Below are 24,478 nucleotides of genomic sequence, written 5' to 3'. Positions count from 1 at the left end.
GCGGCCCCCGGGAGGGCTGGGGGCAGCCGCCCGCCCCCCCTGCACCGCAGCCGGCACCCGGATTTCCACGGCGCCGACTGCAGCGTCGGGAGCGGGCCCCGCAGGTAAGGCACCGATCGGGTGGCTCCGGCTCTGGCACGGCTCGGTTCTGGGCATCGCCGCTGGCTTTAGAGAGCGGCAGCAGGAGGGAGGAAGAGGAGAAGCCTCTGTTGCTTTCGGAGCTAACTTGGGTCTGGGGTGCGCGCCGTGGGAGCGGGGGGGTCCCCCGGGGTATGGCCAGAGCATCCCGCTGCTGCTCGGGGTGCTGGGCGCTCCGTCCCGCTGGGGAGGGTGCTCTGTGGTTAGGCCTCGGCGGGGGGATGCGGGAGCTGTGCCTCGACTCTGTCCTCCCCGGGGAACCTCAACTTCCCCCAGCCCTCCTCCTCGCGGTGGGGACCGCGGTGGGGGCTGCGCTCGGAGGAGGATGCTCTCCGCGCTGGGAGCCCTTCCCTTCCACAGCCTCAAAAAGCAGTGTGGGAGAAGCAGCACAGCCTGCGGGTCACTGCCCTGTCCCCCCTGGGGTGCTGGACGTGCTGTGAGTGCCACCTTCCCCTCTCCCAAACCTCCCCCCAGCATGGATGCAGGCGGTGCTGGGGGTCTCGCCTCGCTGCTTTTCCTGGGTGAATTCTCCCGGGAGCTCTCCTGCGGTGGGCAGATCCCGCCCGCAGCCTCTGCCCCCTTCTCCCGGCGCGGTGGCAGACCGTCCCCATCCGTGGGGCAGCCGGGCTGTGCAGCTGAACCGTGGCTTGGCGTGGGCGTGGGACGTGGATCCGCAGCGCTGCCGGAGCCCCTGCGGAAGTTGTGCTCAGCCCTGCGTGTCCCCTGGGGAGCAGGGTCGGGTGCTCCCCGCCTGGGGGAATTTTGGGGACGGAGTCCTGGTGCCGGGCACGCTGCTGGCATGCTCCTCGCAGGGTGGCTGGCACAAGGGTTCTCGTGTCCCTCGGGGGGTTTGACAAGAATCTGGGTGCCCCCTTGGCTGTGTGAGGTGGTGTAAGGGCAGAGAGGAGTCAGAACGCCTTCTAGATTATGGTGGGAAGGGGAAAGGATATATTCAGGATGAGCTGGAATTCCTGAGTTCACCGTAGTGTCCCCAGGGCCATGGAGATGCCGTCTAATGGCCGTGCAGTGCAAAATTTGGGTAGCACCATTAGGTGTTGTATCTGGCTAAGGGGGGACCCTCAGATGATCCTGGGAGCCATCGGGTGGTCCTGAGCCCACCGTAGTGCCCAGACCCCCCTCTATCTGCCTGAGGCTCTTGGTCCCAGGGTCCTGCACAGCTCCTTGGGCTGCCAGCACTGATGCTGTGCCGGGCTGTGATGGGAGCGATGCTCATCCATCCCTCTACCCCACAGCCCCCCGAAAGGGCAGCACATGCCCCCTGCCTCTCCCAGGTGCCCAGCAGGTGCGGAGGGTTCCTGTGCTCATCTGCAGGAGCGGAGGTGGATGCAGGGGTCTTGTCTCTGCATGCGAAATCCTCCCCCAGAAATCCCCTTCTCCCAAGTAGCCGTGATGTCGGATGAAACAAGCTCGGATCCTGCAGTTTTAGGGCTCTCTACAGGTTTTGCAGCAACTAACGGTAGATCAGGCTGAATGTAAAACGGGTTTTTCTCTCCTTCCCAATGCAAAGCGTTTGCCGTCAGAATGAAAACAGATGTTGGGCTGCCTGTTTCAGCCAGTTTTGCAGAAAATCGCCTCTGGTAAAGACACTGGCAGTACTCGGATCTGAAGCGCCGTCCTGTTTACCTCTGTGCCTTCAGAGCGTAACCGTCCTTAACCTGCCCTGCGCGTGGCACAGCCGGGGTCTGCCCGAGGAGCTGTGCAAAGGGAACCCAGGGGAGCCTGGCCCCGGCTCCCCGCAGCAGGAGCAGGCGGTGGGATGTCCCCGGGAGTGCTGGGGACAACCTCACACCCACCTGGGGCGCAGCACAGCTTGCTGAGTTGTTCTCCACGCAGACCTCGGGAGGGAAGGCTTTCCTGTCCCCGTTCTGCTTTCACGAAGTGACAGATTGCTGCCGCTGCCTTGCTACGTGCTGCATGAAAGCAGAGCCGCTGCGGTGGAGCTCAGCACCCCCTGCTCGCTGCTGACCCCCTGATGGGGCAGGTCCCGTGCCGGGGGTGTAGGGGCACGGGGCTGAGCCTGCTGCGAGCAGCAGCGCGGCCGTGCCAAATTGGAGAGGGCCGGGGCGCTCGCTCTGCCTTCCCGAGGTTGCTTTGACAAGTAGCTTGGTGTGTAAATGGGGATTTCTTCAAAACTTCTGGGAGGAGCAGCTGGCAACCGAGGAGCTGTGTGGCAAAAATGTGTGCGTGTGTGTGTATTCCAGCCTAAATGGGAAAGGGAAAACATCCAGAGTTACGGAACTAATGCAAATCGAGTTGGCTTTCATCTCTCCCTGCAGCATCCTCTGTGGAAGACATTTGCATTTCCCCAAAGCCAGTTCTTCCATACCTGTCCCTCCAGCAAACCCGGAGCCCTGGAGCAGGGGAAAGCCTCGCAAGATTTGGGGCATCTCTCCGGACCTGGAGGGAGGTGAACCCAAATCCCCGGAGAAGGGGAGCTCTTAGCCCAGGGCAGCAAGGCTGGGCAGGCAGGGGATGGCGGTGGGAGCACGGGTGGGGGCAGCAGGGGCTCTGTGCCCACCCCAGGACATGTTTAGGGTGCTGTTGGGTGCAGGGTGGCCTGGCATCACCCCGATCTGGTGTGCTGGAGCCCCTCTGGCCCCTCCTGACACCCCTGGGGCCGGGATGTGCAAAGCACTCCAGATTTGCAGGGAAGCCTCCATCCAGCTCGGCAGAGACCTGGGTGAAGCAGGATTTCGTGAGCACTCCAGCAGCAGCTATTAGCTATGCTAAAAGGATTACCAGCTCTGCAGGACTCATCAAGTGTTTAAAACACAACTCAAGCATCAAAGGCAGCTCTTACAGGCTCGCATTTTCACATCAAGTAACTCTGAAAATTCCTATCCAACTTAATTAAAACATCCTCTAGGCTCGTTAAAAGCAGAAAAACAAAGGCGTTTTTTTTTTTTTTTTTTTTTTTTTATACTTTCCTTAAGCACCAAGCTATTTTTTAAGTGAGGAGTTTACAGAAAAGTATGCAGGCTTCTTTGTAAAAGAACCACCTTTGTTAAAGCCTCCTATCCCCAGACCGCTGTGTCTGATTAATCTCAGGCTTTCCAAAAAGGAAATAAATAAGGTTTTTATTTTTTTTCCTTTTTTTTTTTTTTTTTCCTGGCTAGGGACCACAGAAGAAAGATGAATAAGTGAGAAGAGCTTTGTAGAGAAAGTTAGATAAGAGGGTGGGGGAGTGTCAAAAGCAGACCTATAATAGGAAGCAAGCCACTGAAGTGCTGGGGGACGTACCTTTCATGCAGCGTGCCACGTACATGCAGACCCCTTCCCCAGGGAGGAGTGGTGGAGCATCCGACCCTCCTGTGTGCTGTTTTTGGCACCTGGGCAGCCTGGCATCACCCCACCGTGTCCCCTGGGCCACCACTCGCTGCCCCTGCTGTGCCCAGTCTCGCTGATGCTGGATGCCCAGGCTCCAGCACGCGTCCTCCTCAGCACTCACCCTCCTCTCCCTGCCCTGGGTCTTTATTTCAGGCTCCCTGGGGAGCCTGAAACACACCGAGAGGTTTCCAGGAGCTGGCTGGTGGCACTGGGGCTATGGGCACGTCTGACACAAAGTGCAGAGCTCAGTAAATGCTGTTGTGATAGCTGCGGGGGGCTCGGACATTTTAGCATTTTATCCCATGATGTTAATTTCTGAAGGGTTTGATCAGTAATGAATTAGCATCCAAAAAAAAAAAAAAAAAAAAAAGGATTAGAGGATTAGATAGCTCTTCTCCTTCCTCTTCTTTGTGGGTCAGTTTGATTTCTTCCTCTTCAGCGTTCCATGTAGCCAGAGGGTGTCTGGAAGGGCAGCGCTGACAAATGCCACCGGGAGCAGAGCTGCTCAGGCTGCGTCTCGCTGAGAATATCTGCAGCACGCCTCGCCTCTGTCCTTCCCACCTGGGCATTTCTTTTTTTTTTTTGTGGCAGGCAGCAGGACTCGAGCAGAAAACATCCTGCCCCTGGGGACCCCCTGAGCTGCCCCTGGGGCCATGGAAAGCTGCAGGCGTGCAGGGCCGGCACCGCTGCTCTCTGCTAGCGAGTGGCAGTGCCTGGTGCCCTTGTGCTCAGAGCACGCTCGGGACGTGGAATGCAGGAGTTAGGAGTAGGCAGGGTTTTTACATCAAGTATTTATAGCACCTTCCTCTCTTTGTGTCTAGACATAGCTATAAATGAGGGAGAGGGCTATTACCTAGGAATAAAACTGCCGAAACCAGCCCCGGAGAGCTTGTTGCTGTATTTCTAAGGAGCTGGGAGATTCCTTATGATGAATGTAAGCACACCGAGGGCTGTAAACTCGCCACAGCTGGGTACTGTGTCAGGGGACACACTTACAATGTCCCTGCCACTCGCAGCACCGACCGAGCATTAGCCAAGGGCTGGGGAGAGACCGTGGTTACTGCTGGGGCCACCGCTCGCTTACAGCTCACGGGTCCGATCCGGCTGGCTCCACCAGCTGCAGCGGCACAATAAAACAGCCTGGCGATTGCCGACGTGTCGTTTGTCATCACGGGGTGGAGGAGAGGAGAGGCAGTGAGCAGAGCCCTGACCGTGCAGCTGGCTGGGAAACCAGGGCTGCGCTCCCATGCCATCGCTGCCCCCCTGTGCTGGGGGGAACGCCTGGAGCCGAACCCCCAGCACCCCCAGTCCCCATCCCACAACTGAGCTGCGAGAGATTTCACGCTCAATAAGTAGTGGGGGAGACTTTTCTGGATGCAAATTCCTCTGATCCCTGCCCCCACCGCATCCAGCACAGTGGGGTCTTGGTCTGTGCCTACGGCTTTGCAGAGCTGTCAGAATGCCAGCAGAGGTGATGAGGAAGAGGATGGACTCCCTGGACAGATGCCATAAAGCAACGCAGCGGGAGCACAAAGGCAGCTCGTCCTCTCTCGGCTCAGGCACCTGCCCCATGGGATCTGAGCGGTGTGGCGGGGCTGTCCCGGAGCCCCGGGCTGCAGGCTGTCACTGCAGGGTGAGCGACGGAGGGGAAGGCTCAGACGGGGCTGCAGCTGTGGCCGGGTAGTGCCCCCTGCTCTGATCGCCCCACGTTAGCTGCTGGCTGCCTTCCCTGGCCCCAGTGCACTGCTCAGCGTCTCTCTTCTTGCAGTCCTTGGAGCCGCTTCCAAACTGAAAGCTGTTTTTCTGAGCACCAACCTCTCAAACCCCGGGGATTTGGGGTTCAGCCTCTCTTCCCTGTGCATAGCTGCTGCATGTAGGCAACACCCTCAGGCAGGGCCGCAGGCCTCTGGACCTTGGAGGAGGGCTTCCATCATGTGGTGGACACCCCTTGGGACGTGGGAATTACCCTTCCGAAATTCTGCCTCCATCAGCATGGGACCGGCTGGGACAGAGCTGCAAACATCTCAGTTTGCCTCTCGTCATAAAAACCAAGCGGACTGGGCATGGAAGCACAAAGGAACAAGGAGAGGAGTGTCAAAAACCTTCGTGCACACCGCCAGCCTCCGTGGCAAAGTGAGCACGGCGCGGCCTGAGTGGTTCGATGGCACGCGGCGAGCGCCCCGGAGGCCCCGGCATCGGTTTGTTGCTGAGATCCAGGAGGATAATGGCTGGTGAGATAAAACCAGTGCTCGTCCGCTCAGGTACACGCTGCAGAAAAATTACAAGGTGCACAGCTGGTGATTGAGAGACAGAAAAAAAAAAAGGAGCATCTGAAGGTGGCTAACTGCCCCTGCTTGATTTTAAGGGCATCTGTTAATTCCTCAAAATGCACTGATTCCTGGCTCTTTTAAGGGATAACGACCTGATTGCTATCGGCTGGCACAGGGGCTGCTTGGGGCCAGGTAGGAGCTCGCCTGCCTCCGTGGCGCAGCACCTACAGAAGGAAGCACGCCCTCACCCACCCGCCTTCCCTCCGTGTTTTTGGGGCTGGCAGGGCAAAACCCCAGGTCCTTCAGGACGTCTGTGCTGGAGCTTCCCCTGCTCCTCCGTGCCGGCAGGGCTTCTCCCCACATGGAGGAGAAATGGGCCTCGTGAGTACCCAGGATCTATTAGGAGCTGCTCTCGTCTGCCTCCACGAAGAGCGCCGTTGGGAATACAGCGACGCCTCTTGGATGTGAGTAAATATTGGCCTTGAAGGAACTCGCTGATAATGGGAGATAAGTTATCAACAGCTGCTTAACCTAATATTGCTGCCGTACAAGATAACGCGGGGCTTTTGCAAGAGGTTAATAACTGGATGTGGAATCCATCACCACGTACCAAGCCACCTGACGAACTACAGCCTTAATTTTTCCCCTGGAGCTTTATTGGATCTGGAGCAGCACGTAACGGGAAATGTGCTTGTGGGTCAGGCTGAGGGCGATGCTGTGGGGTGTGAGCCTGTTCCCCTGTGGTTTTGGATCCTCCAGAGCGGAGGGGCCAGCGCAGCATTGTCGTTTGCAGGGCTCTCCCTGCTCCTGATGAGGCTTGTCCCCGGTGCTGGGGCATGGTGGACAATCCACCAAGTCCTCGGTGGAGGCTCCTGGCAGGAGCTGGGTTGGCTTTTCTGTGCTCCTGGCTTTTCCGTGCTCCTGGCTGCCAGCCCCCGCTTTATCCAGCAGACCACATTGCTGCTCGGCAAAGCTGGCTGCAGATGCTGGGATGGCAGCTGCAGTCCTATTGATCCCTGTGGGGATGATGAGCCCAAATGAAGCCCCATGGGAAATCAGCACGGAACATAAAAATCTGGCTGTGAGGCAGAGGCCCGGACTGTGACAGCTCTGCAGATATAAACCTGTGTGAGAGCCCAGCTGTGCAGGGCATTCACAGAGAGCCACCTTTGGGGATGCACATGGACATCTTCGTGGCTTCCCACAAGCCCATCTCACCCTTCCCTCCCCATAGCCAAAGCATCTGGAAGCAGATCCAGACCCTGGACCTGTGGAGGGGGGATGTCAGTTCCGTGGCTCTTCAGGCCAGCCCTGTTAAACTGTCCATAGCGTTACCTGCTTAGACAGGCAGAGCTCTGGGGTCTTGTTAGTCCCTCCAGTTCAGAAGCAGACTATCCTTAATAGGGCTTTACGTGGCTTTTTTTTCCCTTTATATGTGGCTGCTTCCCCTGACCCTTTCCCCCAGCCCTCTTTGTGAGCTGTGCAGCGTGCAGGCGTCCCCTCTCCCTCCCCAGGCAGAGCAAGGCAGCGAGCACACCGCCGGCTCCTGGTGTCTGTAGTTACAGACCCCCAGCCTGCCCTGCCCTGGGACGGCTTTTTGCTTCCCTGCAGGCTGGTTCCTGCAGCAGCAGAGGCGGGTGACTTAGGTGAGCTTTTCCTTGGCCGGCCCCCCCCCCCCCCCCTTCATTTGCATCGTGAGCTTAAGTGGAGACTGGTAGAAACTTCGTTATTAAAGATTGTGATCTTCCCCAGCCAGGAGCCCCTTCCTCCCGGCCCCGCTTTGCCGTCGCAGCCATACAATCGCTGCCTTGTTCGGTCCCACAGGGAAGGCGATGAAGCCCTCGTTCATTACTGAGAAATCAACTTGGTGTTTTCTTTGCGTTCTCCTTTGGTTTCTTAGCTGTTCTCAGCTTTGCCACGTAAGTCATCCCGTGTAATCCCCAGCAAGGTTTTCGCCTCCCGTGGTGCTGAGTGCGCTGGTTTTTGGCACCCACCCTGCCTTGTGGCCGAGGTCCTGGTGGTCCCTTCCCCGTGGATGTGCTGCGTGAGGGGGTGATGTGAACAAATCCCCTGTGCCCCGTGTGAGCAGGCAGGGCAGGAAGCCTTGCAGCCCTGTGCACACCGTGCCTCGAATGCGCGGGAGGAGGGGAGTGCTGCTTTGAGCTCGTCTTCACATGCAAGGAAACTCGTGGTTTGGAAACTGTGCAGCAGCCGATTTCTTTGTAAAAGCAAAATAAAACGATACGGGGAAGAAATAGCAGAGGAAAATGCAGCGGCCTCCATCCATCAAAGGAGGAGATGCTGAAAGAAAGGGGAGAAGTGGCACTCTTCATCTGGGTTTGGGATTTGCAAACCTGAGGTCACTGAGCTCAGGTAGCACGGGTCCTGTTCTGGGGACTCGTTGCTCTTCATCAGCCTTCCAGCCCCGTGGTCTCAGGTCAGCACCAAACCGGAGCTGATCGAACCTCCTCAGTCTGAAAAACTGCTGGAAGGTTGGGCTTGCAAGTGAGTGGGTGTGACTTTACGAGGCACCTGCCTTCCTCAGTACCGCTAGATCATTCGAGATAAAAAATCAGAATTGGGGGTATTTGGGCCTGAAATCCGGGCTTTGGCCAGAAAGAGCTGTAAGGAGGGGGCTGCATTTGTTTGTGAGGGAGGAGGCTGCGTCGTCCCCGTGCCCAAGGGGGCTTCTTCCCAATGCCCCCCGAGCTGGGGCAGGATGCTGGGTGGCTGCGCTGCGGGATTCCTGCTGAAATACCGGAGGGACCGGGTGAAAGCTGCCTGGTGCTTTCGTGCAATATTTCACCTGTGCTTCCGTAACGGTGTGTACCCGTGCAAAATCCCCCCGGTGCCTTCTGGTGGCCTTTTTGCATCGTTTTGTTGTGTTTAATGCAAGGTGCCTGCGAGCTGCCAGCCAGCTGCCAGGCTTCACGGGCTTGTCCTGGGCAATGCCTGGCGTATAGGTAAACCAAAAAGAGGGGGGCCCATGGGGGGCCGGCGTGTGGCACAGGGTGTTATTTATAGGCTTCTCCGTGGCGCTCATCACCATGGCAGCTCCGAAGGTTGGTGCTGGCGGCTGTGGAGAAATGCCAGGGATGCTCTTAAGGAAGCACGTCTGAGGGGGCACGTGGGGCTGGCGGGATGTGCGTGGGGAGGGGGCAGTGGGATTTAGGGAGCCCTGTGCCCGGGTGGTGCCAGCTTGTGGGTGACACCAGTGCCCTCTCCGCTCGGGGCTGGCCCGAAGCCTCGTCCTTCTGCTTCCAGCCTGAATCTGCTCCAGCTCCTCCTCGTTTGCTCTGGTGACAGCGCTGCCCTTCACTTCACACAGCTCCACTCCCTTGCCCACGTTAACGCCCAGCTGTGTTTTGCAGTGCTGCCCCCAGCCCCTGTCTTTTCACCTAAAACTACCCGATTTCTTAGCTTGATCCCCATTCCTCCACGTACCCAGCCCTTTCTCTTCAATCTCCATCTCCTTGCATGTGTCAGGTGTTTTTTCCCCTCAGGGTGCCCCATCCCAGCCTGAAGACCTGGTACTTTCAGGCCAGTCCTTCAAGGGTCCCTTTTCCCGTGAGAACAGCTTTCTACCACCCGGCTCTTCTGTCTCCCGCGGGGAGCTGGAGCCCTTTGCTCCCTGGCTGCCCTTGGTGATGGACCTTTCCTTTCCACGACACAAACGCCGTATCCCCACGACGTCTGCCAGGCTGTGCTTTCTTCATAAAAGCAAAGTGCCTATGCCAAAGGCATTCAGTTAAAGACTTGCAATAAATACACACTGGGAATTTTATTTTCTTTCTTTTGGAGGAAGAGGGAAGTCACGGGCTGTGCCAGAGCTTACACAAGTGCTCCGCTAACACTTACTGCCTGCTGCTGGTCCCCCAGACTCAGTGGGTCCTGCTCCCAGCACTGAGCCCACGTGGCTGACGAGTGCTAGCAGTGGGCGCAGGGCTGCTTCTGGCTCCTGCAGCTCCATTCAGGAGCTCCTCTTGCACAGCAAATACGTAGGCTCCCTTTTTGCTCCGAGACTTATATGCTTATTAAGCTTTCTGCAGCAGAAAAAAGATTGCCCGGCGATTCAGCCTGCTAGCTAGGTCATGAATCCCCGTACATGTTATGAATGGCAGCCGCGTGCATGTGCCCTAGGCTTTAGCCAATCGTATCAGGCAGTAATACACGTCGGGATGAAAATAAATCTTAATACCAACTGCCCTACGTGAAGCAAGTGCTTATTTTACATAAAAACTAATTTTAGGACGCTGGGACTGTAGCCGATCCACTTTATTTCCCCGTGACTTAGCATAACGACGTATAGCTTTGCATATAGATATAAATGTGTTTGTAGACACACTCCTTTTATGATTTTTTTGTTGAATGTAAGCGTCCCAGTTACCCTCTCAGTCAGCAGTCTCCGCTCTCCAGTGATCCTTTTCTTCCCCGCATAGGTACAGTCGTGCCAGCGCAGGCTCCCAGCCCTGCGTTATTAACATATTAATATTAATAACGCCATTATAATTGAGGCTGTTTCTTTGGGCAGCAGCAGTCAGGAGGCGCCGAAGCGTGGCTTTAATGCTGGCTTCCAGCAGAGCTGGGGCCAGCACGAGCAGGGGGCTGTGATGGGACGTGCCCCAGGGGTGCTGGGGGGAGCGAGCACGGCGGTGCTGAGCTGCTCCGGCAGACCCGCCGCCTCCAAACGCGCTGTGACAGGGGATTAAACTGCTTGCACGCCCTCTGATGCCCACCGGCAGAGTTCGGGGAAGGCCAGAGATTTCTAGGGAATGCTCCGAGGGATTTAGGATGTGCTCAGGTTTTAAAGCGCTCTGGGAAAAGTAGCAGAGAGCTTTGCTTTTCAGAGAAAAAATAAATAAAGTGCTTTTCAGCATTTCGCTTTCCTGCTTTTTCCCTTTTGCTGAGAGTCTGAGCCCATTTGTGCAGCTATATTAACTTTCAGTTCACCTTTAAGCGGGGTTTCCTTCCCCTGCATGCCTTTTTTCCCAATTCTTTGCATGGTGTCAGTGAAACCTGCAGAGCCTCCCTGCTCTGCACAGCTCCAGGTGCCACCGGGGCAGGACTTCCAGCCACGCGTGATGGAGATGCTGCTTGTGGCCATCCTGGATGGGGCTTGTGGTGTTGCCAGGCCTATTTATTCCTGGTTTAGCTTTGAACCCAAGCCCATCTCCGCCGTGCTTTGCAGATGTGTTTTGCAGGGGCTGGGTATGGAGCTGGTGCCCCCGGGTGTGTTCGCAGCCGAGGGGCAGCAGGCTCTGGCTGGTGCTGGAAGGCAGCGGGAAGCGCCTGGCACTTGTGGCTGCAGAACAAGGCTCTAAACGAGAGCCAAGCAAATCTTACAGGCTCTGGAGCCAGCGAGCGAAGCAAAAGGCATGGGTTCGGATCGCTTTTTAAAACATTGCCATGATCAAGAAACCATGCGTGAATAATCCGTCTTGGAGACCCAAACACCTGGGGCTGGCTCCACGGGTGTGTGTGAGGCGGTCACCTGCTGCAGAATGCCTTGAAGAAGCACGTTTCCATGTGCACAAGGGCATGCAGACCCCAGAATGAGGGATGGATCTGGGCGATGTCTGCCCTGGCCAGGTGGCACGGCGCGGAGACGGTGCGACTGCTGCTTGGTCAGAGCATGGTGCTTCCTGGCCAGACACCCCGACCCACTGAAACACTCTCAAATTGTAAATCAGCTGCCTGCCACAAACACTCTCCTACTTCCAGCCTCAGCCAGCCCCATGGCTCCAGGGGTTGGCACTGCCAGCGAGGGCGCAGGAAGGGCTGGCTCGGGGGGTCCCGCAGAGCCCCCAGATCAGACCCCGTCTGCATGAAGCTTCCTCAGCACGTGAGTTTTGGGATGGACCTGGGAGCAGGTTTTATCCAGGCTCTCTCATCTTTTGTCTTCAATTAAAAAAGTTAAGATCTTCTGTAATTGCCTCTGTGCTCGTGGAGACCTGGGGATGGTAAGAAAGCCCCCGGTGGCTCATTGAGCACCTTGTAAGTGTTCTGCCTGTAAGCAAAGTTCGCCACCTTACATTATAAAGATATTTAGGTCCAATTCTGCGCTGGGGTGATAATTTTACGAGGGATTTTCATACCTTTTGGATGCAATAGGCAACGGATCATTACCTTTTTTTACACTTAATTGCTTTTATCATCCCGAATTATTCTGCGTTTAATGATAATAAAGCACTTCTGTTGGGGAGGCCAAGCGCCACATATGGTTTGCCTCAGGCTGCTGCAGCACAGCTCCTGGGTATGTTCTGTGGTCCCGTGGGGATGGCAGAGCCCTGGCGAGCAGCAGCTTGCCCAGCACAGCCTGTGGCCAAGGGTGCTGGGGAGGAACTGGCCAGGTTTGGCAGCAGCTCGTGCCCATAGAGCTGTTTTTGGGGCAGCCTGCCTCGCTGCAGCCCGTGCTTGGACACTCATTCCAGTTTTTCTGGAGTGAGCTGGATTGCCTGGGGTGTAGGAAATCCTCTTTCTCCAGCAGCCTGCCTCCTGCCACGCTGGGCTAGCACCTCTGCTGCTGGCAGCCTGGCTTCAGACCCAGCAGCAGCTGTTCCCTTCTTGTGCTTCCCTCGGCTCTCCAAGAATGCCATTTCGGGTGGCCTTCTACAGATTTTAAGCAAGGGAACGTGTGTCGATCATGCGTTATTTAGAAGTTCTTTGTAGATGCTATAAGCCTGCTGCTGGCATCGATGGACTCCTAGTGACGCTTATAAGCTCATCAGCAGGCGCCGTAATTGATGGCCATTGATAAGCCATCTGCTGACCCGGTGGGCCCCGCGAGAATTGATTAACTATTCATTAGAGCATCTAGAAACCGCTTATGAACCTTTTATAAACTATTTATCAGTGAACTAGGACCGGTTTATCCATCACCGTCCAGGGCCTTACAGCGGAGGGGAGGAAAGGGCTGGCGTTGTCCTGGCTGATGGCGGAGAATTTTCTGATGTTTTGCAGAGTCTGTTGGTTTAGCTAAGTAGGGGCTGGCAAGTGCCCAGCAGCAGGTTTTTAATATACTATCGGGCTAAACTTAGAGAAGAGGACGAGCAGGCTTGCATGTTGCTTTGCTTCTAGCAGGCTAAGATTAAATTACCCATCCCATTTTCCTTCCGTGAGGATGCAGAGCCAAAGGTAACAGCTGCCAGCAAGAGGCAGTTGGCTGCTGGATGCTCTCAGGCAGCGCTCCGATTCCCGGTGAAACTGGGGGCGGAGTGTGAGGCTCGGGTTCAGGGCTGGCATCCCAGCACGGCCCGAGCATTTTCTGTCTTCTGCCACTTCCCGTGCAGGAGGTGAGGGATGGTGGAGTGGCCACGCTCAGTTTTACCTTCATAAATCTTTTCCATGTTCCCCAAATAAAAACAAAATTGTGCAGTGATGTGCAAAATGCAGGTAAAGAGAGGAGGACGGGGCCTTGTGGCTGCTTCCCCTCCTCTGCTGGGATGGGTGACATGGAAAGGGAGGGAGAGGGTGCTCTCCGTGGGGGCTGCGTGTGCCGAAACCTCGGCAGGTTCTGTGCCCGACCGGCATTTATTGGCAAGATCCAGAGGTCCTTTCCTGATACGCAGTGTTTGTACCCCAAAACGGAGACTTTTCCTGCTGGTTCCTGCTGAAAATGTCAATGCCCCAGCTTCAGCATGGGGAGGACGGCATGCTCCCCGTGAAAGCCCTCGGGTAACGAGCTGGTGAGAGGGAAGGCGAGCAGTGCTGCCCAGGGCTGGCTGCCCACGGAGGGGCCTGGCTGCTGCTGGGAGCTCGCGCTCCCGAGCGGGAGCTGTGATGGGAACTCCCCACGTGTTGTCAGAGGAAACGATGCCTGTAATGGGATCTTAGCACCTACTATCACTGCTAACGGTCCGGCTGTAATCTCGCCCGCAGCTGATGCTGTCTAGCGAGAACAGGGATAAGCGATGTCTTCGGAGGAGATGGTGAGCGTCTGTCAGCCGCCTGAAGCGGGGCAGGTGTGGCTCTTGGGGGAGCTTCGTTCCTTCCTTCCTCCTTATCTGCTCCTCACTGCCAATGCTGAGCTGTGTGTAAATGGGACAGACGGGGAAGGAGGTCCCGGTTCTGGCGGTGACACTGCTGACCCGGTGTGAGAAGGAAGCGTCAGCCTGGTGGAAGGAGCAGCGGGGTGTCCCATGTGGTGCTCGTCGTCTTTCTTCCTCCTGAGAAGCCCGACCATTTCGCTATTTTGAAGTCAATCACCACAGAGGTGAGGGGAGGAGGAGGAGGGTAACGTGGCTGTGGAGAGAAAGGACAGCTTTTCCCGGCTGAACAAAGCATTTCAGATTGACTCCGAGCCATTCTTCACAGTTTTGTGTTTTGCTGGAAAACCCAAGCGCAAATAATTATATGGCGGTCAAAGAGAAATAATTTGTATTGGGTTTTCAGCCTAACCACTGTACCAAATCCAACTTGTCGTTCAGACACCCGCGGAGGAGCGATGCTCGCCTTGCCCTGCCTGGGGATGCTCTGCATCCCACTGTGTGTCCCTGGCCCTGTTCTCCCCGGTAGCCTCAGGGCTCCAAAGCCAGCTGTGGTTTTTGGGTGCCCCTGGCACCCCAGGGCAGGGCTGGCCGCGACTCACGCTGATAAGTTGGTGGTTAATACATGAGAGCCAGCAGCAGTGCCTTCGGCGGGTTGTGGTCAGCAGCGGGAGCGCTTCCCATGCTCAGTGGGATTTTAAAAAATAAAAAAATAAAAAATAAAAAAAATAAATAAAAAAAGTCAACATTAAAAAGAATCAACTTCAAAAGTTGAATGCAGGGCAGGTTTCCCTTGTTAAAAACAGGTCCCCAATTAGCCATTTTGGCTCAGTCTCCACCTCTCATCCTCTGGATATCCCCTGCCCCTCCTGTATCGCGGCAGGGGGAAGAACAGTTCATAGTTCCCATCCCTAAACAGCACCTTTCAGGAGCCGGCTAAGCTGCAAAATGGATTAGCTTTGCCTTGCAGCTCTGTACACAACAATTTCAGGCTCGCGCAGGAGTTGCATCACCTTTCCAAGCAAAACATTTCCCATGAAGCCCCTCCTGGTGCTCCCAGGAGCTGGGAACACGGCCCCGGGGAAGCGGGGCGCTGGGCATCCAGGAGCAGGCGGGCGCGAAGGGGTTCTGCATCCGCAGAGACGCCCGGAGCCAGCTTTTGAGGCTGGCAGCCAGGTTTAGAATTTTAATGATATCCTGTGTCCCACAGCCTTTCATTTGGGGAGAAGCCGCTCTAAATGACCCATTTTTCTTAGCATAATGATAATCATTACCAAGAGGAAAATGAGCACTGAGGATGGGGACAAACGCGGGCAGCGAGGAGATGGGGTGGCTGCTCCTGGCTGGCAGAACACTACGTGGAGAAATAAACCTTTTGTTCTTGGAAGGAATGTGAGGACGCCTTTGAACACGCATGTAAATTTGTAACAAATAAGTCACCACGGCTCGAAACGGAAAGCAAGGGAGAGTGGCCATAAATATTTTATCTCCTTGGCAATGAGCTCCAGCGCAGCAAATTGCCACATCCTCCTGGGGGAGAGGCTGCTGCTCGCTGCTGGGTGGGGATCCTTCCCATGTGCTGATCCTCAGCAGGGTTTTCCCTCCGCAAAGATCATTTTTTCACTTTACTTGGCAAAAGGCTTTTTTTTTTTTTTTTTTTTTTTTTTTTTTTGTGGGGGTGGAGGAAGAAATTCATTAGCGAAGAAAGCCTGAAAACCCTACAGCCCATGCTGCAGGAGCAGCGTAATCCAGGACCAAAGGGGCAGAACAGGGCCCCCGCGTGTGGGTGCTGACCCTACGGGGATGGGGAGGCTCGGGAGCACAAATCCTGCCCGCCGTTAGCCGTGCTGTAGCTGCTGAGCAGCACGTGATGCTCGTTTTGAAGATGATGAGACCAGAAGCCTTCGCCAGATGTCCCGCTGGGAGCCCCGCGGAGCGCACGTCAGTCTGTCGGGCATCTGCGCTCGCAGGAGCAGGCGCTGCCTCCCCGAGAGGGAAGGGGTCTGGGGGTGGCTTTTTCAGCCTCCAAGCACGGCTGAAATGTGCAGGCACCGGGGCCCAGAGCAGAACAGGATCCTCGGTGGAGCACCTTCCCGCTCCTGTGCTTCCAGGTGCTGGAGTGAATTTGGAGAGCGAGGCTGGGTGTTGGCTTCCCATGCAACCTCAGAGGTCTCCTGAAGGACTCAGGTGCAGGAGGTGCTGTGGAGACCTCAGGATGCAACACAAAGCGCCTCACCCAGTGCCCAGGCTTCAGGCCCTTCAGTCGTCAGCTGCTTCTGACCACGGTGTTCAAGCATCTAAATAATTCAATTAGACGTGACCCAAGGAAAACCTATAGCATGTAATTGATTGGGAGAGCGAGTCCTGATCCCAGGTAATTGCTCTCTTCTGGAGCAGCCTGCAGCAGCCCCACGGCCGGGCTCATATGCCAGGGATGTAGCTGGTTAGGTCTGTGAGTGATAGAAGAAGTCTGGTCTCTGGGTGCTGCAATTGAGTTAGACACCAGCAAGACAGATTTTATTAGATTTATTAGATGGCTGGTAGAAGGAAAGCTGGAAAAGAGAGGAAGAGAAATGTCTCCCTGGCGACCTCTGGGCTGGCATTACTCCTGCGCCGAGCCGAGGAGGGTGCGCTGTTCGTCTCCCAGGGGATGTCGGAGCAGTGGGTGGCAGCATTGCCCCTGCCCCGGAGGCTGGGACGTGTGTAGGGTGGGGAGAGGACCCCGAGCTCGGTGTCTATGTGGAGGACCAGCCGTGTGTGCCTTTCTGTCCTCCCACCGTGGCCCCGGCATGTCACCCTGCGGAGTGTCTGGCACCCCCAGCCCTCTGCCATGGCTTAACCCTAATTTCAAAGCAGCCACGTTCACGTTTGTCTGCTGGAGGATGCGCCACAGCAGCTCTCTTTCTGCTAAGACTTCTTGGTGGTGAGCTATTACCATTGACAATTAACAGCGGGCCAGCCTTGCCAAAATAAATTCACTGAGTGCGTGGCAAGGCAAAGTTCCCTTGGTTCTGCAGCTCACCCGCCGTTTCTCCCTTGCTCGCTGTCCCCTGAGTTGTGAGGTGAGCTTTTCTGTGCTTGAACGCAACAAAAAGACCCGGTGTTCTCCGTGGAGACTTGGCCAGGGGGGTCTGCAGATCATTCAGGTTTCCCTTCACCTCTCGGGGTGAGGAACACCCCGAGGCTTTTCGTGTTGAGGAGGAGGAATTTTCCTGGTCAAGGTCCTAATAGCCTCAGCCCAGAGGATTAGCAGCAGGCCGGGTGTCACCGCAGGGTGAGCCCTGCTGTCCAGGAGGGGCTCTGTCCCAGGCAAGCCTCCCACGAGGTGCAGACGTGTGGGAGCCCGCAGGCCCTGCTGGATCGGTGCCGCTCTGCTGGGCTGGGCAGGAGCCGGGCTGGAGCCTGCAGACGCGCTCTCCTTCCATCACCGTCACCAGCTCGGCTCCTGCCCTTCCACCAAAGCAGCGGGCAGCTGCCTCGTGTTAATTACCAGCAGGACCATCGCTCTTCATCAAAGGCCAGCCCGGAGGCAGCGGCAGGCTGCCCGTGGGATGCTCCGCGTGCTCCCACCTCCCAACCCCCTGCCGGGGGGGCTGTGGGGGCACCGCCACTTCTCTCCCATCTGTCGCTGTCCAGGCGGTGGGGACAAGCGGCTGTATGAGGGCTGTGCGCTGCTTTCTTGCTTTCCTCCATTTGTAACAGAGCACATCGAGCCACCGGGCTTTGCTCGCGGGTGGGACTCGGAGCCGCCCGGTTATGCCTCTGTAGCCGGGAAAATGCCAGCAGAGCTCCAAGCTGGTGTTGCAGCCATGTATTTTAGTTTGGTCACCTCTGCAAACGCAGCTTCCAGGGGTGCCGTGCACCCTGCCTGCTGGGGAAATAGGGTTCCCCCGGCACCGGGTCACCTCGCGAGGTGCTGCACCCCAGGCACGAGCATGGCACGGCCCCGCCAGCTGAAAGCGGGGTGTGTGACCCAGCAGGGGGCTGGCAGCAGGACCTGCGGGCACTGCGTGTTCCAGCCCGGGGGGATTTAGATGCTTTTACTCGTGGGGCTTGGTCCCAATCAGAGTGAAATCCTGTGGATCCACCCGACTTGGAAACACCAAGTGATTCCTCTGAAGAAACAGCATGTTTTACTGGGAAAGTGGTAAATTGTTTTGATAGCGTTGAAGGATAGTATTATAATTTTTACATTTCTTGTACAAGTCAAAATGAATCATTTACCTTCTCTAAACACTATGTTTAAGCACCTGAAATGTCTGAAAGGGCTTTTTTTTTTCTTTTTTTTTGACACATCTGTCAAACATCACCCAGCTGAGCGTGTCTGTGAGCGGGGAGACGCTCCCCACAGCTCCAGGCACCAGAGCACCCCTGGGGCGCTGAGCTGAGCACGTGTGGCCACCGAGCTGGGGCAGCGAGGGGATGCCGTGGGCACCAGCACAGGAACAAAGCTGTTTTATTTCTCCCTCGACAGGCAACGGTTCTGATGCTTTCGGATTGAGCTTCCTTTTTTTGGGGGAAAGGAGGGAGAAAGGAGCTCTCCAAGGAGCTTGGCTGCATGGATGCGCTCGGGCTGCAGGCAGGGGCTGGTTTTGTCTGCCAGGCACTGGGCAGGGCCTGGGAGCAGCTTGCAGCTCTTTGCCCACTTCGCTCTGCCTACACGGTAAATTATATGTAATCATTAGCAAGTGGGCTGCTTCCTCCTTCAGGCACAATTAGTGGGCAGGGCCCGGAAAAAAAATAAAATAAAATAAAAATATCTTCCTCAATCTGATTTCCTGCACAGGATGCACTTGAGATGCCTGGGAGGAGGCAGAGAGCAGCTGCTGGCTGCAGAAGCGAGCCCAGGGCACGAGCAGCCCCTTGGCCAGTGCCCAGAGACTGCCTGGGGGGGCAAACCCCAACCCCCCAGCCTGAGGTTTGGGGAGGGAAGGTGGCAGCAGGAGGGTTGGGGGCACACCGAGGTGTCCCCCGGGGACACGCTGGGCAGCGCAGGGCACCTTGGTGGTGACCTTCGGGCAGGCAGGGGGGTGTGCTGGGCAGGACTCGGTGCAGCAGCAGTGCTGAAGGACTGGCTGAAGGGGAGCTCCAGGTTTACGTCCAGGAGAGCTGGAATAAATCAAAGCAATTAAAGTGCAAATGAAGCTTCAAGCAATGCGGCATCCTAACTACCTGGGAAGAGTGTTGTGTATACTTCTGCCTCACTCACTCCCTCTTTTATTTATAGACAGAATTCAAATCACTTAAATAATTAAACTAATTTGCCAGCTAGGGCCGGGCTCGGGGAAGTGCCTGCTGGCATTAATGAGGATGCCTTTTGACAGCGGCTCCACCACCCACAGCAGCCCTCGGGGCTTGCCAGCGGCCGCTTGCTCCCCACGCCCTGCGATGGGCTCTGTGTGTGCGGGGACAAATCCGGGCTGCGCAGGGTGCCCGGCGGCTGGCGGCGAGCTCAGGGGCTGCAGAAGGACACGGGGCTGGGGGCTGAGGATGCTGTGCATGTCCCCTGCCTCCAGGCACAGGCTCACCCATGGGAAAGTCGTGCAGGAAGACAAACGTTGTGTGTCCTTGTCTAAACAAATGTTTGCCTCGCGTGTGCTCCCGTGGCTATCTGACAAGCTCATTTTCTTGTTTATCCAGCAAATTTCTCAAGCGGTTTCTGAATGTCATTTAAAAATTATGACTCGGGGCTTCCCCGGTAAGGACTGCTTTAAAACCACCTGCTTGTTTTTGTAGTCCTCCCAGGGGAATTTTGGAGACCTCCCTGTTTCCATATAGACAGGGCTGCGAGCGGTGCGGAAAATATCAGCTGGAAAACAAGAAGAGCTTGCACCACAGCAAACGCCTGGAAATTGTTTGCAAAAGGAGAGAGAGATGCTTGGCCCCGGTAACACAGGCATTAACCCCAGGGATAGCAGAGCCTGAGTCCTGTGATTGAGCTCAGCCCTCAATCCCCTTCCGAAAGGTCACCGTGACAAATGAACGTGCTTTTAAACCCATCCCGGGCTGCCGTGAGTTGTGTAGGGGCCGAAGGAAGGAGAGGGAACCCGGCGTTTGAGCTTGGGTCTGCTGGAAAGTCTGCTCGGCACGGTGAGGTCCTTGGGAGGAGCACAGGGTAAGGGAGGAAGAAAAGGAAACCCCCGTTCGTTCCCTCTCGAAAGACCGATTTTATCTGGAGTTATCCATCCCAGGCTGTAAATCCCCTGTAAAATTTGGCATGAGTTTAAAAGCAGTCGGAGCAGCGGCTGTATATTTTTCACTGGAAGCCTGGGGAGGAGCGAGGTGAGGGGACAGACGGTGGCTGCAGTTCTTTAGGCTGGGTTTCTTCCCTTCGGCCTTTATCTTCTGCAAAAACCCGCTCTGTGTTATGGCACGGTGTTGGGTGCCCGTGGGGGGACAGTGCCTGGCGGGAGCAAGGTGAGCAGTGCCCAGCTCACCTTGCAGGACTGGGTAAGCTGGGGGGTGTTGTGCTTGACCCTAACATCCCTTCTCCTCCGTCTTTTCCAGAGCGACGGGATGGAGGGAGGCACACGTGGACAGGCGCAGCAGGAGTGCACGGTGTTCGTCACGGGCACGGCACAGCCCCGCCGGGATCGGTGCGGAGGTGGCTCCCCGTGAGGACACAGGGACACCCCCTTCCAGGACTGCCTCCCCTTCCTTCCCCCAGCTCCTCCCTGCTGCCCGATCGCCTGCCACATTTCCAGGGATCTGCAGGAGGATCCAGGGCTGGGAGCCAGGAGGTTCCTCACTGCGCGGGGCTGGCGAGCGTGACGGCAATGGGGATGCGGACGAGGGACCCTGCATGAACCCTGGCTGCTGGCGGCATACTCGGGGCACAGCTTGTTGGGGACGGGGCTGCAGGGGCTCCTTGGGGTGGGGACAGACCCCGCAGTGCCCAGGCTGGCTGCTGATGTCTCCCCGTGCCCCGCCAGCAGGACTGCTCCCCTAGTGCCGGCGCGGAGGCTCGCTCGTCTCACCATGGTGCTGCCGCCGCCCGACAAGCGCCACGTCTGCCTGACCACCATCGTCATCATGACCAGCATGGCCTTCATGGACGCCTACCTGGTGGAGCAGAACCAGGGGCCCCGCAAGATCGGCGTCTGCATCATCGTGCTGGTGGGGGACATCTGCTTCCTCATCGTGCTGCGCTACGTGGCCGTGTGGGTCGGGGCCGAGGTGAAGACGGCCAAGCGGGGCTACGCCATGATCCTGTGGTTCCTGTACATCTTCGTGCTGGAGATCAAGCTGTATTTCATCTTTCAGAACTACAAGGCGGACAAGAAGAACCTGGAGACGGTGGCCAGGAAAGCCCTGACCCTGCTCCTCTCCATCTGCGTGCCGGGGCTCTACCTGGTGCTGGTGGCCTTGGACAGCATGGAGTACATACGGACCTTCAGGAAGAAGGAGGACTTGAGGGGGCGCCTCTTCTGGGTGGCCCTCGACCTGCTGGACATCTTGGACATCCAGGCCAACCTGTGGGAGCCGCACAGGACCGGCCTGCCCATCTGGGCGGAGGGGCTCATGTTCTTCTACTGCTACATCCTCCTCCTGATCCTGCCCTGCGTGTCCCTCAGTGAGATCAGCATGCAAGGGGAGCACATCGCCCCCCAGAAAATGATGCTCTACCCCGTCCTCAGCCTGGTCACCATTAACATCGTCACCATTTTCATCCGGGCCATCAACATGGTCCTGTTCCAGGACAGCAGGGTCTCCACCATCTTTATCGGCAAGAACATCATCGCCATCGCCACGAAGGCGTGCACCTTCCTGGAGTACAAGCGGCAGGTGAAGGAGTTCCCGCAGAACGCCATCGCCCTGGAGCTGCAGCAGAACTCCCTGTCCCACAACCAGACGGTGCACAGCACGCAGGGCATCCCCCACGAGCCGTCCCCCGCCAGCGAGATCCTGGACACATGACGGGTGCCGCTGAGGGCGTCGGTTCAGACAGCCCCCGAGGAGGGACGCTGCTGCTCTCCTGCTGCACGGGGCGAGCGCGAGGGACAAATCCCAGCAGCGAGGGCTCTTCTGGGCACGGAATACCAACCGCGTTGCAATTGAGCTACGGAGGGTCCCCTAGACGTCTTCATCTCAGGTATAACCCTAGGAGCCCTCCAGGAAAACCAAATGAACTTGCAAGGGACCTGAACCAGCCGACCCTCTTCCCTCCTGCCAAATTCTCCCCTCCAAGCAAGGACCGCTGAGGGTGCGACGTCCCTTTCTACTCCTCCAGCACCTCACCCCGACTCCGAGCCTGGACCGAAGATTTTATTACCGGAGACCTTTTTACGGTGTGGGGACAGGGCCCTGGGTGCAGGGGCTGGAGGGAGGGCAGGCGTTTGAACCAGTGAATCCCGTGGTTATACGTGTCTCTTATCTCGAATGGTCGTGTTTACAGTCCCCTATTTATAATCTCCCCGGTGCCGCTGTCCCCGCGGTGGGTGGCAGTGAGGACAGCCCCGTCCCAGTGCTGCCGGGAGCAATATGTGCCAAGCCGGAGCCGACCTAATGCTGGTGTTTTACGGATTTCCTTCACTTCAGACGACTCAGCACAATATTTCTATTTTCGGGAGGGTCTCTCCGTCCCTCCCCCTTGGTGTTGCCACGCGCCCGCCCCGCAGCCCCCGTCCCGTGCCAGCGCCCGCGGGCACCGAGGAGGACGGCGACGATGCCTTTCACTCCGGCATCAAGCGTTTGTAAAGAGGGCTGCTTTCCACAGCTACTATATTTTTAAAAGAAAATATTTCAAATAATTAAAAAAAAAATGCAAAAAAATGCCCAGGAAAGCAGCGCTGCCCTTCGCCACTGCTCTGGGGGTAGATACCAGGGGTTGTCCCCAGCCTGGACGTTTGGGGACATCCCTCCTTCTCTGCCACCTGAGCCGTGGCAAGGGGCTTGGTCCCCGGGCAGAGGGGTGGGAAGCGAGGGCCAGCGGGACAATAAAAGCCCAGTGAGAACTATGGCTTCGTGTGGTCTCTTTTCTGCCAGCCTGAGGAGGGAGGGGGCAGCACGGGAAGCAGCTCACGTACAGCTCAAACCCCTTGTCCCCTCCTGTCCCCAGGTGCTGTGCCAGTCGCTCATGGAGCAGCAAAAAGCTTGCAAAAGCTGAAACATTTCTCCAGCCAAAACACTGCCCCAAGGGCACGGGCAGCTCTCAGCTCCCTTGGCTTGGGAGAAGGGAGACAAGCAGTCACACTGCATCTCCAAAACACCAAAAAATGATATTTTTTGCTTTTTCTAAAGCAAGCATTTCATTTGGAGAAGACCGGAATAAAACGCCTGCTGCTGTTTACATTTTCCTTCCGCATTTTCTCCTGGCTCTGCTTACTGGATTTGACCTAGATCCACAACTCATTTTAGTCTCCATCTTTGCAACCTGTCACGATCTGTCCAAAGCGTTTCCTGCAGCCCCGTGCCAGCCCCCCCAGTTTGGGAGCGGCGCAGCGCAGGGCTGTCGGGCTGCCCCCGGTCACCCTGTCCCCCAGGGGTGACATTGCGGGGGCTCCTCTGCTGGGAATAAATCCGCTGAGAGGGAAAGCAGCGTCCTTGCCAACAACCGTGAGTTTGCAGGAGATCTAGCTGGCTGGAAAAGTTTCTCCCTCAGGAGGGAGAGAGCAGGTGATTTAAAAGGTATTAGCAGGAATTAATTAAATCGCTAAATTATTCTGCAATACCTATGGAATTGCATATTGCGTCTCTGCTGGTGCCATTAAAATACACATGATTAGCACCCGTGCAATTAACTCCCAAGTATCTAATAACGTTCTGTTACTCTTTCAGGTAATTAATTTACGAGCCTTTATGGTACAGCTCCTCCCCGGCGCTGAGCACAGGGGGGCTGCAGGTGCTCGCAGTGCCCTGCAGGTGCCGGACCCCTGGGAGGTGTCTCCGTGCCAAGTGCTTCGTCTTCCCTCGCCGTAACCTCTGAGCAGTCCTGGGAGGCCCCACGAGACGTGGGCCTGGCTGGCAGTGTCCTCGCTAACCCTGGTGGCACGGGCAGGGAAATGAGGGAAGGTTCCCAGCCGGCCCCAGAACACGGCTCCGCAGGCAGCGCAGTGAGCGGGGAGCCCGGCTGGCTGCGGAGGGGGCTGCCTCCAGCCTGGCTGCTGGCGGGGAGAGCTAAGTTACAGCTAAATAGGCTGGGGACAGGCAATTCTCAGCTCTCCGCTGTGCAGGTGTGCTGGCAAACAGCTCCTCTGTGAAAGGAGGACGTGAAGTGAGGCACCCCTGGCTCTGAGCTCCTGGAGAGCGCCGTGCCGTACGGTGGGGAGGGCTGGAAGCTGCCGGGATGCATTTCATCGGGCAGGACGTAAAGGCTGGCCATTCCCTTTTATTGCAACCCCCTGTCCCTGGCAGGGTGCTGCGTGCCCTCGCCACGCAGTGCCACGCGTCCTGGTGCCACCCAGCGCATCTCCGCGTGCTGTCACCCCCACCCACATAAAGGCATATAACTTCATTATTATTATTATTATTATTATTATTATTATTATTATTATTATTTGGTTGAATCTGAGCTAATTTGCCAAGGAGGGTGAGCCCAGGCGTTCATTCCTGCCTGCCCCAGACTCACCACACTTCCCCAGCTCCAGCCAGAGCTACAGGAGGAAGGAAGGCAGGTGCCCTAAGCTCCCCTCTGGGATCCACATCCCTCTGCACTCCTCAGCTCCATGCCCTGTGCCAAAAAGCTGGAGTTTCTCATTAATTTAATCCGAACTCTGAACGCCCTGGGTTTTTCACATG

At 56.7% G+C, this 24,478-nt stretch overlaps 1 protein-coding gene across 2 annotated transcripts; it reads left to right on the top strand.

Annotated features, from left to right (window-relative positions):
* LOC118170462 (transmembrane protein 121) lies at positions 1–21,698 on the top strand. Of its 2 annotated transcripts, none has more exons than XM_035332705.1 (2): positions 1–104; positions 20,249–21,698. In XM_035332705.1, the coding sequence occupies exon 2, from the start codon at positions 20,720–20,722 to the stop codon at positions 21,656–21,658; it is 939 nt and encodes a 312-aa protein (XP_035188596.1). In that variant the 5' UTR covers positions 1–104; positions 20,249–20,719; the 3' UTR covers positions 21,659–21,698. The 2 variants fall into 2 exon arrangements, with proteins under 2 accessions (XP_035188596.1, XP_035188597.1); XM_035332706.1 differs by lacking the exon at positions 1–104 and adding an exon at positions 5,992–6,220.
* The last annotated feature ends 2,780 nt before the right edge of the window (positions 21,699–24,478 follow it).

This window comes from Oxyura jamaicensis, chromosome 8, assembly GCF_011077185.1.
Source record: "Oxyura jamaicensis isolate SHBP4307 breed ruddy duck chromosome 8, BPBGC_Ojam_1.0, whole genome shotgun sequence".
NCBI classification, from domain to species: domain Eukaryota; kingdom Metazoa; phylum Chordata; class Aves; order Anseriformes; family Anatidae; genus Oxyura; species Oxyura jamaicensis.
This window is presented reverse-complemented; position numbering and strand designations above follow the sequence as displayed.